Source organism: Megalobrama amblycephala, linkage group LG23 (genome assembly GCF_018812025.1).
Source record: "Megalobrama amblycephala isolate DHTTF-2021 linkage group LG23, ASM1881202v1, whole genome shotgun sequence".
Lineage (NCBI taxonomy): Eukaryota > Metazoa > Chordata > Actinopteri > Cypriniformes > Xenocyprididae > Megalobrama > Megalobrama amblycephala.
The window spans coordinates 2871810-2889629 of NC_063066.1; the positions used below are offsets into that span (position 1 = coordinate 2871810).

The 17820-nt window shown below is 34.7% G+C and overlaps 1 protein-coding gene across 2 annotated transcripts in view; it reads left to right on the plus strand.

The window, feature by feature from the left end:
- The first annotated feature begins 3043 nt into the window (after nt 1-3043).
- atp10b (ATPase phospholipid transporting 10B) overlaps nt 3044-17820 on the plus strand; it is a 51505-nt gene continuing 36728 nt past the window's right edge. Inside the window, exons 1-2 of one of the 2 annotated variants that reach the window (XM_048176931.1) lie at nt 3044-3088; nt 3906-4397. In XM_048176931.1, coding sequence (XP_048032888.1) covers nt 3988-4397 — 410 coding nt within the window. In that variant the 5' untranslated portion in view covers nt 3044-3088; nt 3906-3987. Of the gene's footprint in view, nt 3089-3147; nt 4398-17820 lie in introns of those variants that run through there. The other variant, XM_048176932.1, reaches the window with a different exon arrangement.

The following is a 17820-nucleotide window of genomic DNA, read 5'->3' on the forward strand; positions in this document are numbered from 1 at the left end:
ACCTCACCTCTTGTCTGACAAGTCTTCGGGTTTAAGTCATTCCTTAATGACGTGACAGGCAGTCCCATGCTAAACCAATGCAGTCCGAGCCGCAAAGAGAATTGATTAGTTCATTTCATGAGTCTTTCGGGTTTTTGAGTCGTTCCTTAAACACGTGACAGACCCATACACTAAGCCAATGCATTCTGAGCCGGAAAGAGAATTGATTAGTTCTCTTCATGAGTCTTTCGGGTTTTGAGTCGTTCCTTAATCACGTGACATACCCATACGCTATTTCTGACATTTCTGTCACTGTTTTTGTTACTGTTTCTTGAGGATCTGTGGTGTGTTATTATAAATAAATAAAGCTCTGTTATAAATAAAATATTGATTAATTTATCTTTTTGACTGTCTATCTGTAAATAAACACTAGGCTATATAATAATATAATAATCCAAGCCTACAATACAAAGTATTTATAGCCTAGTTTGTTCATTTTTACTCCAATTTTGAGTTTGCTGTTATAATAATTGCTTTTCCTAGGCAGACTTGACATATTGGTCTAATATAAGAAGATTGCTCAAAAAGGACATAATGACATAAATTAAAAGCAAATAACATTTTGAATTTGAATTATTAATGTTAGTTTAAAACATCAAGGTTATGATAACTTCAGCTTTAACAGTTGTAACACAAACTCAAACAAAACTGGAGAGTTAACGTTATTTACTAATAAATATAATGTGCTTGGGTCACACAGCATAGTGTATGGGTCTGTCACGTGATTAAGGAACGACTCAAAACCCGAAAGACTCATAAAAAGAACTAATCAATTCTCTTTCCGGCTCAGAATGCATAGCGTATGGGTCTGTCACGTGATTAAGGAACGACTCAAAAACCCGAAAGACTCATAAAAAGAACTAATCAATTCTCTTTCCGGCTCAGAATGCATAGCGTATGGGTCTGTCACGTGATTAAGGAACGACTCAAAAACCCGAAAGACTCATAAAAAGAACTAATCAATTCTCTTTCCGGCTCAGAATGCATAGCGTATGGGTCTGTCACGTGATTAAGGAACGACTCAAAACCCGAAAGACTCATGAAATGAACTAATCAATTGAATCATCAGGTGAACTACTTCTAGCAGTACAGAACCTGTAGAATATTGCACATGCGCGACTGAACGAATCACCCCCCGAGACGACTCGTTCTTCCCGAGTCACATTAAAGATTCGTTCAAAATGAACGAATCGTTCAAGAACGACACATCACTACTTCCGGTGAGGCGGCGGAAGTAGCATAACAATGGTATTTAGTGTGCTAATTAGCGAAGAGGCTAAGTGTTTTTTGGATCATTGTTTACTTTGCAAAGTTGCAAATCTTTATGAGAGATGTCGTTACGGCGCTCAGGGACAACATCTCAGTTTACTACATTATTAGTAAATAGTATCACAATACAATAAACAGTTTTCCTGCCCCTAATTGCCCTTTACTTTACTGACCTTCCACAAAAGTGCTGCTGCATGACTAGAGCATCCTGACCCTGCAATACATGATCAACCCGCTGTCTTTTCTTCACCTGTCACTGATGCACCAAAGCCATATGATGTTATATTTTACTCCTAATGTGTTGTTGCGTGCAAGAGCCAGTCGCGTTTCCACTGTCACTGCGATGCTAAAGGCTACCTATGTTAACTATTGCAATAAATACACACGTTTATGGAAAATATCAGAGACTGCTTTAGGAACGAAGACAATTCTTATATGATTATAATCGTGTATTTATTTGGTTTAATGTTTTATCTGTCTCTTCCCTGTGCCTGTTGATTCCTGACAAATGCGTATCTTTCACAGATTCACACACTCCGATTAACTCGTAAACTCATAACTCCTGTTGTCTTCTCATGAGCTCCCTCTGTTGCTCTGGCTGAAAGGATCAGGATAGATCGACGGAGAGATCGCGCAAACATCCTCGGATTGCAATCATCGCATAATTTAGAGGAAAATCAATAGAAAGGCTCAGAAAAGTGACGTAAACATAGGGTATGTTATCAATATATTTCTAAATGTTTAAGCCAATTGAATTTAAAAGCCTTAGTGGAGTTGTTTTGTGCATTCTTGTGATCGTAAATAAATGGAAGCAGGAGCAATTGAATAGGCATGTGTTTTCTTTTCATGTCAATATAAATATGAGTTAGATTTAGCATGATTGATGTGCACCCCGACATAAATTAATAAATTACTATTACTTTAACTTTTTTTATTGTAAAACATTGTTCAAATATTGATGCTGAAATCATAAAACTATAAGCAAAAAACAAACGTTCGCAAGTTTGGATCGTTAAATCTTGAATGACTGTCAACTGTTGAATGAATGAGTGTCACATCCAGCTTGTTTACTTCGAACCGGAAGACACTCCCACGTTTGACGCAAAGCCTCATGGGGCGTAGGAAACTTGTGGATAGAAACAGTCAGACACGCGCCTCAGAAATGAGGCACAAGAGACGCGCATTAGCTTGATCCAGCCTAAAAAAAAAATAGTTTTTTTGTCATGATTCGAGCGTTTGAAAAAAACAATTATGAGACAGTTGTTGTTCTTTATAGTGGTATTATAAAAAGACGAGAATATTTTTGGTGCGCCAAAAAACAAAAAACAAAATAACAACTTATATAGCGATTTCAAAACACTGCTTTATGAAGCTTGGAGCGTTATGAATCTTTTGTGTCGAATCAGCTGTTCGGAGTGCCAAAGTCACGTGATTTCAGCAGTTTGGCGGTTTGACACGCGATCCGAATCATGATTCGACACAAAAGATTCATAACGCTCCGAAGCTTCCTGAATGTTTTGAAATCGGCCATCACTATATAAGTCGTTATTTTGTTTTTGTTTTTTGGCGCACCAAAAATATTCTCGTGGCTTTATAATATTAATATTGAACCACTGTACTCACATGAACTGATTTAAATATGTTTTTAGTACATTAATGGATCTTGAGAGAGGAAATGTCATTGCTGGCTATGCAGGCCTCACTGAGCCATCGGATTTCATAAAAAAAAAATCTTAATTTGTGTTCTGAAGATGAATGAAGAATGTGGAACGACATGAGGGTGAGTAATTAATGACATTATTTTCATTTTTTGGTGAACAACCCTTTAATAGTGTAGAAGGGGGCAGGACTTCAGATTCTAGAGAGCATTTGATTGGACAGAAGTTTTCCATTTTAGCTTAAGTTTTGAATGCTTATATCTCCTAAATGTGAATTTTGTCATTGTTTTGGAACACACTAGCTTTTTCATAACTTTATATTCATACTAAAAGCTAAAAAACTGAAATTTTGATTTCAGGGGGACTTTAAAAGGTACTAAAATGTACACTTTATGTACTATTATAGGCATTAGCAACCTTTAAGGCATTCATTTGCACCCTTCAGGGGTTAAAAAAGGTGTATCATTTGAAAAGATACCACCCCAGTGACAGCTTTTGTACCTTTTTTTTTCTGAGAGTGTACTGTAGAAATCTAATTTCAAGCATTTAAGCATAAATCTTCAGAACAGAACGTTTTATTTATTATTTTTAAACTTAATTAACAAAATGTCCCAGCTTTTGACCGGTAATGTGAGCACTGTGTCTGCAGTGAACATACACCATTATTTATGCGGATGACTGCTTTGAGCTTGAGTATATCCTGCTCAGAGCTTTGATTAATGTAATTGGGTCACTGGGGTGCCGTTGTGTCTTTGAATCTTCATTTCCAGCTTTGATTCTGCCGCTGTATCTGTGGCATGCGGTGCTCTGACAGCATACCTTCACCTCAGACAGGTGTTTGTTCCCATAGAGAGCGGTCAGGGGAGTTTAACAGGTGTAGTCTCAGCCCACATTTTCTTTCACTCTCTCTCTTTCTGTTTCACCACACTTCTCTTTCAGTCTCACTCGTACAGGTGATGTGAGTCACTGCAGGATTCGCATTAAAGCTCCAGATCTAAGTGTCATGCTGGGCTGAGACATCATGACCTGGACAAACCCTCTGACCCTTCTTCGGCAGGGCTGGGCGAGGCACAGGGACCGGGACAGACCCGTCAGGACGGTGGTCTCCAACCTGCCCTTTGAAGATCTGAAGAAACGTGACCAGCCGAACCGCCAGTATGAGGGCAACGCGATCAAAACAAACAAATACAGACTTTGGTCTTTCATCCCCATGAACTTATTTGAGCAGTTCCACCGTATGGCCAACATTTATTTTGTGGGCCTGGCCATCTTGAATTTCGTCCCAGTGGTCAATGCGTTCCAGCCGGAGGTGGCTCTCATTCCCATTTGTGTCATCCTGGCACTGACCGCTGTCAAGGATGGCTGGGAGGATTTCCGGAGGTATCAGAGTGACCAGCAGCTCAACAATATGCCTTGCTTCATATTCAGCAGGTAAACGGCTCACACATCTTTGGTGTGATAACTGTAAGGCGAAAATAATTGATTGATTATTAAAAAATATTAATATGAAAATATAGGGTTGAACATGTTAGTTAAGCTTAGTGGTTCTGTGGTACAACATAATATTCAAAGCCCATTCATTTCAGGCCTATTTCTGCTATAATTATGATAAAGCTGCTTATATTTAAACTTTTATTGACATAATGTAGTTAATAAAATTTATTAATTTATTAAATTAGCTATGCTTTGTTTTGTTTAACTAAAATGAATTATTTGAAACAATTATCCATGTATAATGCACTTTCCACCATTGGATCAATTCTGAAAAACAGCAATTTATGCTTTGAAATAACATAAAATGTGTAATTCATGCCACGTTAAAGGTGCTAAAAATGAATGTTAAATGCTAATACAATGTTTTAAGGGTTCATTTACACAACCCATTCAACATTTGCATTAAAGGGGTCATGACATGGATTTTTTAACAATTATATTTTTATTATTATATACACTTGTAATGGTATTAATTGTTTTTACACACACACTCAAACACACACAATATATATATTTGAGGAATTAGGATTATTTTCATCCCTTATTCTGACCCTATGTCTGTAATGATCCTTTTTTAAGGCGCTGCCCCTTTAAGGCTTGTCAGTAAACGGCCACTGTTATGATTGGCTAACGTCATTGCATAGGAAACGGTATCAACGCCCACTCACTATTGCATGTGAGTAAGAGTTTTGAAAACATTATCCATATAAAACGATCATACAATGCGAACGTTCTTTCACTCTTTGTCCTGTTGTCAGCAGACGTCAGAAACTGCATCTACTGTATCAGTGTAGTACGGTGGCCCAGTAGTGCACAACACAACGAAAATAAAAACGCAAACATACCCTGCGTTCCATTCGGAAGGGCTCATCCCTATGCCCTAATCCCTTCAAAGGGTTTACCCTCTGGAGTGAGAGCTTCGAAGGGATGAAGGGTGTAGGGGTCAAAAAAACTCTTTTTTTGGAACGCACTTCTGCGTCATCTTAACGAGACAATCAAGGAGGAGTAGATTGTGCAAGCTGCGCCCTTTATTTAACGTTAGTTTATTTATTTATTTATTTTAGGTTTATCGCATGTAGGCTAGGCCTATATTGTATATATGTATTTTAAACATTTGAATGGACTGATAAAGGGAGCTGTAAAGTTTTTTTGTTGAAGTACAATGTCGTTTTGATTATAATAATGTACCAAATCTAACTCGTATAAATATTACAGTAGTACATAAAAATATTATACATACCTTTATAGTTAAAATCGAACTCCTAGCCTCCTTTACCCATTCTGTGACGTCAAACTTCCCTGTGCAAAGGATCATGGGGGCCCGAAGTGTCCATCAGTTGTTCCCTTCCTAATCCTTCATTCCAAAGGGCCCTTTGAAGTGGCCAGTTTTGAGCACTTCGGTTTGGAACGACCCTTCAATATGGCGGCCATGATTATTTTCACTCCGAAGTGCCCTTCGGAGGGCGATATATCCCGTTTGGAACGCACCGATAAGTTCACAACACAACGGAAATGCTCCCAACCAAACCGGTTGAAAAAAACGGTTCACCGGTTCTTTTACGCTCCGACGTAATGACGTCATCCGCGATGACGTCGTCTATCGCGGGCCGGGATGAAAAAATGAACACATTCAAATATATAAAGTCAGTAATCATAACATCAGTCGACTAAAACATTATAATCTGAAGCGTTTCTTACAATTTAGTTTTGCATCTAAAGCATCCAAACACATGACACATACAGGCAGTGATGGGCAAACAAAGTTTTACAGTTATAAAGTGAATAAATTAGTCTTCATCAGAGCAGAAACCATGATCCTCTTACATTACGATTTATTTGTAATTAAATAAACTTACGTTTCGCCAGATTGGCCCCTCATTCGAGTCCTCTCATAGCATCAGTTGTCCTAGTTAGCCGGTGCTGTGATGTTACTGTTCTGTAGCTTTAGAGCACACGCTGAATCACGCATGCGCAGTATCATCAGTTCATCGGTTCTCAAATCGGACACGTCCGAAAGAAGCGGTTTTCCTTGCCAATGTTCTAGAGTCGGCAGTAATATCAATACCACAATTAGTTTTAACAGTATGTAACCACCGTATATCGACATAAAATATTAATTCAAAATCACCAATGTGGAAAATAGCTTCATATTTATACCTGTGAATGATTTGACGCGCTACCACTGTGCATTGTGAAGGGAACGTCTGTCAATTCCACCAAGTAGTTAAAACGTATAATTTGTATTCATTAAAAGTACATTTAAAAACAGACATATTCAAATTCCAAAGCTTGTCAGTCTTACCAACAGGAACTAACAAGCTTTGGAATTTGAACATGTCTGTTTTTAAAGGTTAAACAAAGTCATTGTAATGAATACAAATTATACGTTTTAACCACTTGGTGGAATTGGTGGATGTTCCCTTCATCATGCGCTGTATCGCGTCAAATCATTCACAAGTATAAATATGAAGCTATTGTGCACGTAGTTGATTTTTAATTAATATTTCATGTCGATATAGGGTGAATTGCCCTAATGTGGGACATTTTTTGCATTTCAGACTTCTGTGACATATTGCAATTTGTAGCCAAAACATTAAATTCACACACAATACCATTTTAAAAACCCCAGGATGTCTCCTAATCAAATCAAAAGATAAAATGGAGATAACACATTCATAAAAGAAATTATAGACATATTAGTGCTCTTAGTGCAAGTCGTCTAAAACTATCTGGTGTTTCCTAATGTGGGACACAGTTGTATCCCTAATGTGGGACACTGAAAATTCTATGATAAAAGGCCAAAATCTATGATGATAATAATAAGAATAATGATAATTATAATGATAATGATGATAATAATAATAATCATAATAATAAAAGGTCTATGAAAAGGCCAAAGTCTACGATAAAAGGCCAAAATCAATTGATTCATGCAGAATAGTAAAAATCTTCTTAAGTTAGTAATTCTCTTGGTTATGGATGGATTGATTGATAATTGAACATCATCAGAAAAATAATACAATATGATAGTTTTCATGCATTTATTGTAAAGACATTATGCAACTATTTTCATAGGCTATGTTATGTAATATATAGAAAATAATTAAATGCACAGTCAGAATTCTTCACTGTTCTCTTCAACATATAGCCTAGGCTTATTTGAAGGCAAAATATAAAATCTTGCAACCTGCAAAAAATAAATTAAAAAAAACCTTGAACAAACTTTAGGCTAGATTTAACATTGAGTCAAAATTCATAAAAATGCTGCGAACTGCATAAATGTTTATTTGGCATAATGTTTTCTATTTCACTAAACAACAAACACACACAATCATTCTATTATTGCACAACAACACTAAAACACTGTAAATAACCATTTTTGTCCCACAAACCATGCCCCAATACACATTTTTGACTGACTAAAGTACTGTCCCACATTAGGCAATCATACTGTCCCACTTTTTGAAACCACATTTCCTAAAGAAATTTGATAAAAATATAAAATATATAGTTTACACATACAATGTTATAGTATTTTTTGATGGACATACATTCCATAAGCACATTAGGCCAAAAGATATCATGATTTTTTTGTTTAAAATTAATTTATACTCCTTAATGTCAAGTTTGTCAAAACTCTATGTCATTGACCTTTGGGTGGCTTTCACACAAGGTCCTTCCTTTTTGATGATTGCTACAGTCTCATATATGACTGGACATTTGAGAGGCTATGTGATTTTGATCACATGGCACCACAGCTTCAGATAACCTATAGTTTCACTGACATTCATGTATTTATGCGGGACCTACAAACACTAAACCTTAGGTGTCCCACATTAGGCAGTGTCCCACTTTAGGGCAATTCACCCTACATTGTTTACATACTTAAAACTAACCATGGTGTTGATATTTTTGTAAGACTGTCGACTTTATAGAACAGTGGCAAGGAATACTAATATTACCGAGCTCTGAGAGCCCCCTAGTGGTCGGGAGCATTTCCGTTGTGTTGTGGCTTTATTTCGTTGTTTTTGTGGCTTTATTCCGTTGCGTAGTGGCTTCATTTCGTTGTGTTGTGAACTTATGTTTGCTTTTTTAATTTCGTTGTGTTGTGCACTACTGGGCCACCGTAGTGTAGACAGCGTCAGTGATTATAATGACTTCAGAAACTGAACGCACATCTGTATACTGTATCAGTATATCATGACCTCTTAAAAAAATAACAAACAGAATTCAAGTTTGATTGAGAGGCGATCATAACGCCGTATCCGCCATTTTGTCTAAAAAACCAACCGGACAGAAGAGTCAGTAGGAGATTAACGATCGGTAGACTCAGACTTGAAAAATGCTTTGTATTGACGTCTTTCCGTGGTTGAAACAACATTCCCTCTGGTGTTCATTCATGTTTATTTCATGCTATAACTAGGAAGAGATGATCGGTTTATGTGCCGCTTGAACTGAGGCGCTACAGCGATCTGTCATGACACATTAAAGAGCCACAAAACAATTTTTATTGGAATTTCTTTAAAAAATGACAAAAAGCTGAGACTGTTTCATACCAAACGTAACTCTGCTTTGCGAAGAGTCAATTGCAAGACACATTTTAATAAGTTAATCATCTTTTCACTATAGGCCTTAAAAATGTGGCTGTTTAGGATTTAGTATTAGTATTTACATGCATTGTAAACCCAAATAAGTTGGGCTAACTATCAAGTTTTGAGTTTGTAGTACTCATGCATGTTAATTCCTCCTAACTTAAAGTACTGAGTTAGCTAACTCATACACTTAACATATCAATTAACATAAAATATTTAGTTAATTCATCTTTTATTTTGAGTTCATCCAAATCAAATGAGTTGTTTACTTCACTGTAAACCCTAATAAGCAAAATGCCAACTACTAATTTGCTAACATGTTAACAATAGCATGGTATAACACATACTGAATGGGGACAGCAACTTAAAACATGTAACTTACCTGCTCTCAAACCAAGCCACATGCACCACTTGTCACCGTGATGGTAACTCTGAAAACCCACATTAACAGAAACTCTTCTAAATTAGCATAACAAAACATTAATCACTACTAAATCTCCCTTACCATTATTCTCGCACAAAAAACATTATATAACACTTAATTTGAGCATTTACTCTCCCTTTTGAGTGCCATGGGCAAAACATGCTGGGAAATAGAAATCCCACTCCAGTTTCGGTTAAACATAAGTTCGTCTAAATTAAAAGAAATGAGTTCATACAACTCAAAACAATAAAACATTTAAGTTTACTTGAAATATGTATTGCTGTGAACTCAAAAGAAAAAGAAAGTGCTAAATACTCATAACAGTTAATTTAACTGAACTAATTTCTTCAATTTAAGTTCATCCTACTCAAAACAATTGAGTATTTTGAACATTATTAATAAATACTGTAGTGCAGATGGATGAAACAGCCCCTAAATCCTTACAGAACGCGTTGTGCATCCATTGTTAGGAAAATGTGTATAGTTTCTCATAAAATATATAAAAATAAATAAATTGAAGTTGCCGGGGTCTATATACAGTGACTCCATCAAATGTCTCTCTGCACTCTTTCTTGCCTCTCTACATCCCTCTCTCTCTCTCTCTCTCTCCCCCCCCCCCCCCCCCATCTTTCTGTGAGCTGTCGTGGTGCAGGCTCGCTTGAATTTGTGTTTCACTTCATCTGTGTTTCGAAACCCCATGGGAATTTTTGACCTAGAAATAAAATTTGTGTGGGAGATTTTTTTTCCTTCTTTTGAAGAGCTGCACAATGTCTTGCATCCAACGCATTGTGTGCATTTTGACGAGATCCTCAACATTGTGTTGCATCAGAGGGGTAGACAGAGAGGCATCGTTTAGATCTATTTTAAAATGACTGAATAGCTGGTGGGAAAAAATGAGTAATTTACCACACTTGAGAGGTGGAAGGACTGAGAGACTAGGGGTTAGAGAGAGAGAGAGAGAGATTTCACAGCAGTCACAGGTACACCCTGAGATATATTCTTACTTCCAAAAGAGATTCCAAATCCATCACTTATTGCCATGGTTACTTAGTCTCTTTCATTTTATTTTGAGCTAAGCCGCTGCTCCATTTTGTGATTCCCAAAGTGTTTCCATAAGGGAGAGCCCAGGTGTCCCAGCAGCACCGGGGCAGGAACTGGCTCGGGTCAGTCGAAAACTGTCCTGACGTGCCTGCCATGCCCAAAGGGGGTGTTAGAAAAACTACCTCTTTTGCCATTTTTATTATTCACAATATGTGCTTTCCTGTTGTTTTAACCATGTCTCAGTTTTGGACAGCTGGGTTATATTATATTCAGAGATGTAACAGGCAAAATATTAATTTATTAACTTGTTTCTGGTCTTATATTACATCAGTGCATGTTATTTCAAAGAAGACTGTTTGTCTTATAAGTTGTAATTATACAGATGCAGATACATAAAATACATCCAGATTCGCACACTGGGGGAAAAAGTAGTAGCCTAAAATGGTAGAATCTGAATTAAATGCTTTTGTTCAAGTCAAAATATTATTTAACATAACTGAATCAACCTAAATGCATTATTTATACCAAACAAGCTAGTTTATCTAGTTTATCTAAAATCTACAAACCCAGCGATTGGGTTGTTTTGACCCAGTGGTTGGGTTAAATGTTTGCTCAACCTGCTGGGTAGTTTTATTTAACTCAACTATTGTTTAAAAATGACTGTATTTCTCGCTTAAAATGAACCCAGAATATGTTGGAAATGAACATTTATTAATAAGTTTAATGAATAATAATTAAACAATAAACATTTATTAAATTGCTTATTAATAAATGTTCAGCTTTTGATTATTACACTCTAAAAATGCTGTGTTAAAAACAACCCAAGTTGGGTTGAAAATGGACAAACCCAGCGACTGGGTTGTTTTGACCCCGCAGTTGGGTTAAATGTTTGACCAACATGCTGGGTAGTTTTATTTAACTCAACTTTTGATTAAAAATTACTATATGGATGGCTTAAAATGAACCCAAAATAGGTTGGAAATTAAAAATCAGACACATAATTACTAGAGGCAACAGTAATAATCAAAAGGTGATCATTTATTAATAAGCAATTTAATACATGTTTATTATTTAATTATTATTTATTAAACTTATTAATACATGTTCATTTATTAAACATATTAATACATGTTCGTTTCCAACCTATTTTAGGTTAATTTTAAGCAAGCCATATAGTAATTTTTAAACAATAGTTGAGTTAAATAAAATTATCTAGTAGGTTAGGTGAAACATTTAACCCAACCACTGGGTTTGTCCATATTTAACCCAACTTGGGTTATTTTTAATCCAGCATTTTTTAGAGTGTATTGTTGCCTCTAGTAATTATGTGTCTGATTTTTAATTTCCAGCATATTTTGGGTTCATTTTAAGTCATAGTAATTTTTAAACAATATGGGTTAAATAAAGCTACCCAGCATGTTGACCAAACATTTAACCCAATCACTGGGTTAAATCAGCCCAATTGCTGACTTTGTCCATTTTCAACCCAACTTGGGTTGTTTTTACCCAGCATTTTTAGAGTGTAGGTTACCACTTTTTACAGTGTAAGTGGAGGAATTAGGATTTTGGACAGTCTCTTACAGTAGGTGATGTTGTGGAAGGTATTATTGTGTGTAGATTCCTGAATTTTCAGGCCTTACTTTGAGATCGTAGTCAATACTTTTTGAGGCAGGGAGCACAATACCGTATTCCAACTTCCTCTGCTGATCTGTGGAGTTTCCATACCACAGTGTGATTGAAAAAGTTAATATGCTTTCTATCGCTGCTCTATAGAGCTGAAGCCTTTCGGTCTTTGATACCTCAAAACTTTTGAGCTGTCGTGGGAAGAAGAGCCTTTGGTGAGTTTTTTTGATGATGTAAGTTCGTTTCAGCACAAGGTTGTTAGCACAGCACCATTCAGTTAGAGATGAGACCTCATTCCTGCAACTCTATCTGTGATCAGATCAACCAGTGTAGCATTTAGTTGGCGTGATTGTATTAAATGCTACATGAGGGACAGAGAATGCCTGGATAGCAGTTTCTTCTGGTTTAGAATTTGGAATTTTTCACCTTATTTTTAAACGTGAAAGTAAGCTATTTTCCTTCGGATTCATTAGCCGCTATAGGTAGAGATGGGTGCTTTCGAAACACTGCTTTGTGAAGCTTTGTACTTTGGAACGCACATTTTTAATGGTGTTTTTGTGTAAGAAAAAACAAAGCAAGAGTAGTAATTAATTGTCTCTCATTGGCCTGATTAGCTAAGCCCTCAATAAAACACACAAAACAAGACCGACAAATTAATAAAAGAACTAATTTATGTATACAGACACTTCATATTTAAAGATATTTAATGATTTTGTAGATTATATTTAATAGATTATACTTTCAAGAAAACATTTGTAATTGGTTTGTAAAAGATGTACGCATGTCTGGGTTGAGTTATCATAGTATTTACACTGTTTTGACCAGCAGGGCGTCAGCATCTGGTGTTTTGAGTGCTTCGAAACAGTGAGTCATTCTGCGAAGCGATTTGGTTTAATTAATTCTGAGTTTTGAAAAGCTTTGTTTCTCCCATCATTAGCTATAAGTACATACTAAAAAATGCTGGGTTAAAAACAACCCAAGTTGGGTTGAAAATGGACAAACCCAGGTTTGTTATTTAACTCAACTATTGTTTAAAAATGACTATATGTCTGGATTAAAATGAAGCCAAAATATGTTGGAAATTAAAAATCAGACACATAATTACTAGAGGCAACAATAATAATCAAAAGGTGAACATTTATTAATAAGCTATTTAATTCAATTTAGCAATATAGTTTAATTATTATTCATTAAACTTATTAATAAAGGTTAATTTATTAAACATATTAATAAGTGTTAATTTCCCACATGCTTTGGGTTCATTTTAAGCAAACAATACAGTAACTTTTAAACATTAGTTGAGTTAAATAAAACTACCCAGCATGTTGGGCAAACATTTAACCCAACCACTCGGTTAAAACAACCCAATCGCTTGGTTTGTCCGTTTTCAACCCAACTTGGGTTGTTTTTAACCCAACCACTAGGTTAAAGCCACCCAAACCTAAACACACTAAATAACTAGAAGAATAACAAGTGTAGTAAACCATAAAACAAAGCTGTTATTATGATAACTAATATTTATTGATAATTAAACTAATATTATAACAAACACCAGTTTGCGTTTTCATGATTTTCAGTAACTTTTAACATTATGCCAGTAGGTGACAACAAGTCTTTATGAGTGAGTCATTGAATTATTAATATAACCTATTCAAAAACTCTGATTCATATGAGTGAGTCATTGAATCATTAATATAACCTATTCAAAAACTCTGATTCATACGAGTGAGTCATTGAATCATTAATATAACCTATTCAAAAACTCTGATTCATACGAGTGAGTCATTGAATCATTAATATAACCTATTCAAAAACTCTGATTCATACGAGTGAGTCATTGAATCATTAATATAACCTATTCAAAAACTCTGATTCATACGAGTGAGTCATTGAATCATTAATATAACCTATTCAAAAACTCTGATTCATACGAGTGAGTCATTGAATCATTAATATAACCTATTCATAAACTCTGATTCATACGAGTGAGTCATTGAATCATTAATATAACCTATTCAAAAACTCTGATTCATACGAGTGAGTCATTGAATCATTAATATAACCTATTCAAAAACTCTGATTCATACGAGTGAGTCATTGAATCATTAATATAACCTATTCAAAAACTCTGATTCATACGAGTGAGTCATTGAATCATTAATATAACCTATTCAAAAACTCTGATTCATACGAGTGAGTCATTGAATCATTAATATAACCTATTCAAAAACTCTGATTCATACGAGTGAGTCATTGAATCATTAATATAACCTATTCAAAAACTCTGGTTCATACGAGTGATTCATTGAATCATTAATATAACCTATTCAAAAACTCTGGTTCATACGAGTGAGTCATTGAATCATTAATATAACCTATTCAAAAACTCTGATTCATACGAGTGAGTCATTGAATCATTAATATAACCTATTCAAAAACTCTGATTCATACGAGTGAGTCATTGAATCATTAATATAACCTATTCAAAAACTCTGGTTCATACGAGTGATTCATTGAATCATTAATATAACCTATTCAAAAACTCTGATTCATACGAGTGAGTCATTGAATCATTAATATAACCTATTCAAAAACTCTGATTCATACGAGTGAGTCATTGAATCATTAATATAACCTATTCATAAACTCTGGTTCATACGAGTGATTCATTGAATCATTAATATAACCTATTCAAAAACTCTGATTCATACGAGTGAGTCATTGAATCATTAATATAACCTATTCAAAAACTCTGATTCATACGAGTGAGTCATTGAATCATTAATATAACCTATTCAAAAACTCTAATTCATTTGAGTGATTCATTGAATCATTAATATAACCTATTCAAAAACTCTGATTCATACGAGTGAGTCATTGAATCATTAATATAACCTATTCATAAACTCTGATTCATACGAGTGAGTCATTGAATCATTAATATAACCTATTCAAAAACTCTGATTCATACGAGTGAGTCATTGAATCATTAATATAACCTATTCAAAAACTCTGATTCATACGAGTGAGCCATTGAATCATTAATATAACCTATTCAAAAACTCTGATTCATACGAGTGAGTCATTGAATCATTAATATAACCTATTCAAAAACTCTGATTCATATGATTGAGTCATTGAATCATTTACTCAACTCTTTCATTTGCTATTTAATTCAGGAATGAAATACCAGTACTACAGTTGATTTTGCTGTGGCTTTGCTTTGAAGTGTTTTCGTTGGCTAGAGAAAAACAGTCAAAGTAACTGGCAATATAGTGTCTTAAATGGAAGTAGCTCAATATTAAGTTCTTGTTTATTGAATTGTAATGATATAAAAGCAATATTATACACACAATAATGTGATATTGCTTAAATATGCCACATTTTGTAAGTTAAAAGCATTGTTTAGTCTTCCATGTGATTTCAAGAGAATAAATTTACAGGCAACATCTATTGTGCTTAGGCACCATGATGCACGACAACCAGTAGTGATGATTTCATTCAGTTTCTTGGCAAGGGCTGCTTTCCCTTTATGACATTGTTTTATCATGCTGGAGTTTCATACCCATAAGTAAACAATTCAATTTCAAACGGTTCCCAGCAGTCAGACAATCCCTCGTTCCACTGGCTCCACAAGGGAACCGTCTGTCTGAAAGCAACAAAATCATTACGCTAATCTAATACTTCACACGGTTTTACACTGTACAGTGTTACTAATGCTTGTAATGTGCACGTTTCCCTCCCATATTCGAACTGAATGAACCATGGTGCTTTCCTCCAGCGGTTATGATTGATTAGTTCCTATTCTGCCCCAAAGGGAGAGAGTTTTATAATATTGTTCACACACATAGTCGAACCCACTTTCATTAAAACAGCTCAGGGCAGACAAAGTGATGCTTATTCCGTCTTGGCTGTTTAATTCTCTCCTGCTGTGAATTTTTACTGCTGTTGAATATTTAAGAAAATAAGCAGCTAGTCCTCATGTTCGTTTAGTAAACAGGATTTTTGAACTTTCTGAAGAAAATGCGAGTCGTGCTTATACATGCAAAACTGACCACCGGTGTTGTGGATGGTCACTAGGGTGTTGCTAAGATGTTCTGGGTAGTTGCTTGGGCGTTGCTAGATATGGGATAGGTTACTCAATAAAGTGTAACAGGCCTACTTAGAGTGGTTTGTTCAAATCCTTAATACTAAGTAAGTATGAGCAATAATCTCATTTTTAATCAATAATATTTTTTTGAGGGGTCAATATGGATATTTCTGGCATGATAGTCTAGTGATGTCATTTTGTAGTATACAAGGGCTGGAGTCAAATCCTAAAATAATATAAATTTCTATAATGCACTAACGAAATTTGAACTTGGCTGACTGAACTGATGGAGTGAACTTTATGGAACACATCAGAATTTACTTTTTGATAACACTGCTTCTGTTTTATGGGGAAACCCAACCCCAAATAAAACAACTAATATTATTTATAATAAAACTTACCTTCAGCTTTCGCTGTATACTTCTGAATTATGAACCGAAGTGAGAACATACATACTTCATTAAAGGTAACACTTTATTTTACAGTGTCCTTGTTACACATTAGATATAGTTACTATAGTAATAACTATTAATTATGTATAATTGCAAGCAAATAGCCCTAATTCTAATCTTAACCATATAGTAATTACATGCAGTTAATTAATATTACTCAGTAGGGCTGTAAAATCAAATCGATTAATCGCGATTAATCACATCTAACATAAAAGTTTATATATTTATATATGTATACACACACACACACACACACACACACACACACACGTATATTATATAAACACAAACTTTTATGTTATATGTGATTAATTGCGATTAATCACGATTAATCACGATTAATCGATTTTATAGCCCTATTACTCAGTACTTAAATGTATAATTATACTGTAACAAGGACATCTTACGCAAAGTGTAAACTTTTATTTTCATAATATATAATTAATATTACTCAGTAGGGCTGTAAAATTGATTAATCGTGATTATTGGCATCTAACATCAAAGATTGTTTATATATATATATATACAGTACAGTCCAAAAGTTTGGAACCACTAAGATTTTTAATGTTTTTAAAAGAAGTTTCGTCTGCTCACCAAGGCTACATTTATTTAATTAAAAATACAGTAAAAAACAGTAATATTGTGAAATATTATTACAATTTAAAATAACTGTGTACTATTTAAATATATTTGACAAAGTAATTTATTCCTGTGATGCAAAGCTGAATTTTCAGCATCGTTACTCCAGTCTTCAGTGTCACATGATCCTTCAGAAATCATTCTAATATGATGATATGCTGCTCAAGAAACATTTATGATTATTTTCAATGTTGAAAACAGTTGTGTACTTTTTTTTTTCAGGATTCCTTGATGAATAGAAAGTTCAAAAGAACAGCATTTATCTGAAATACAAAGCTTCTGTAGCATTATACACTACCGTTCAAAAGTTTGGGGTCAGTAAGAATTTTTATTTTTATTTTTTTGAAAAGAAATGAAAGAAATGAATACTTTTATTCAGCAAGGATGCATTAAATCAATCAAAAGTGGCAGTAAAGACATTTATAATGTTACAAAAGATTAGATTTCAGATAAACACTGTTCTTTTGAACTTTCTATTCATCAAATAATCCTGAAAAAA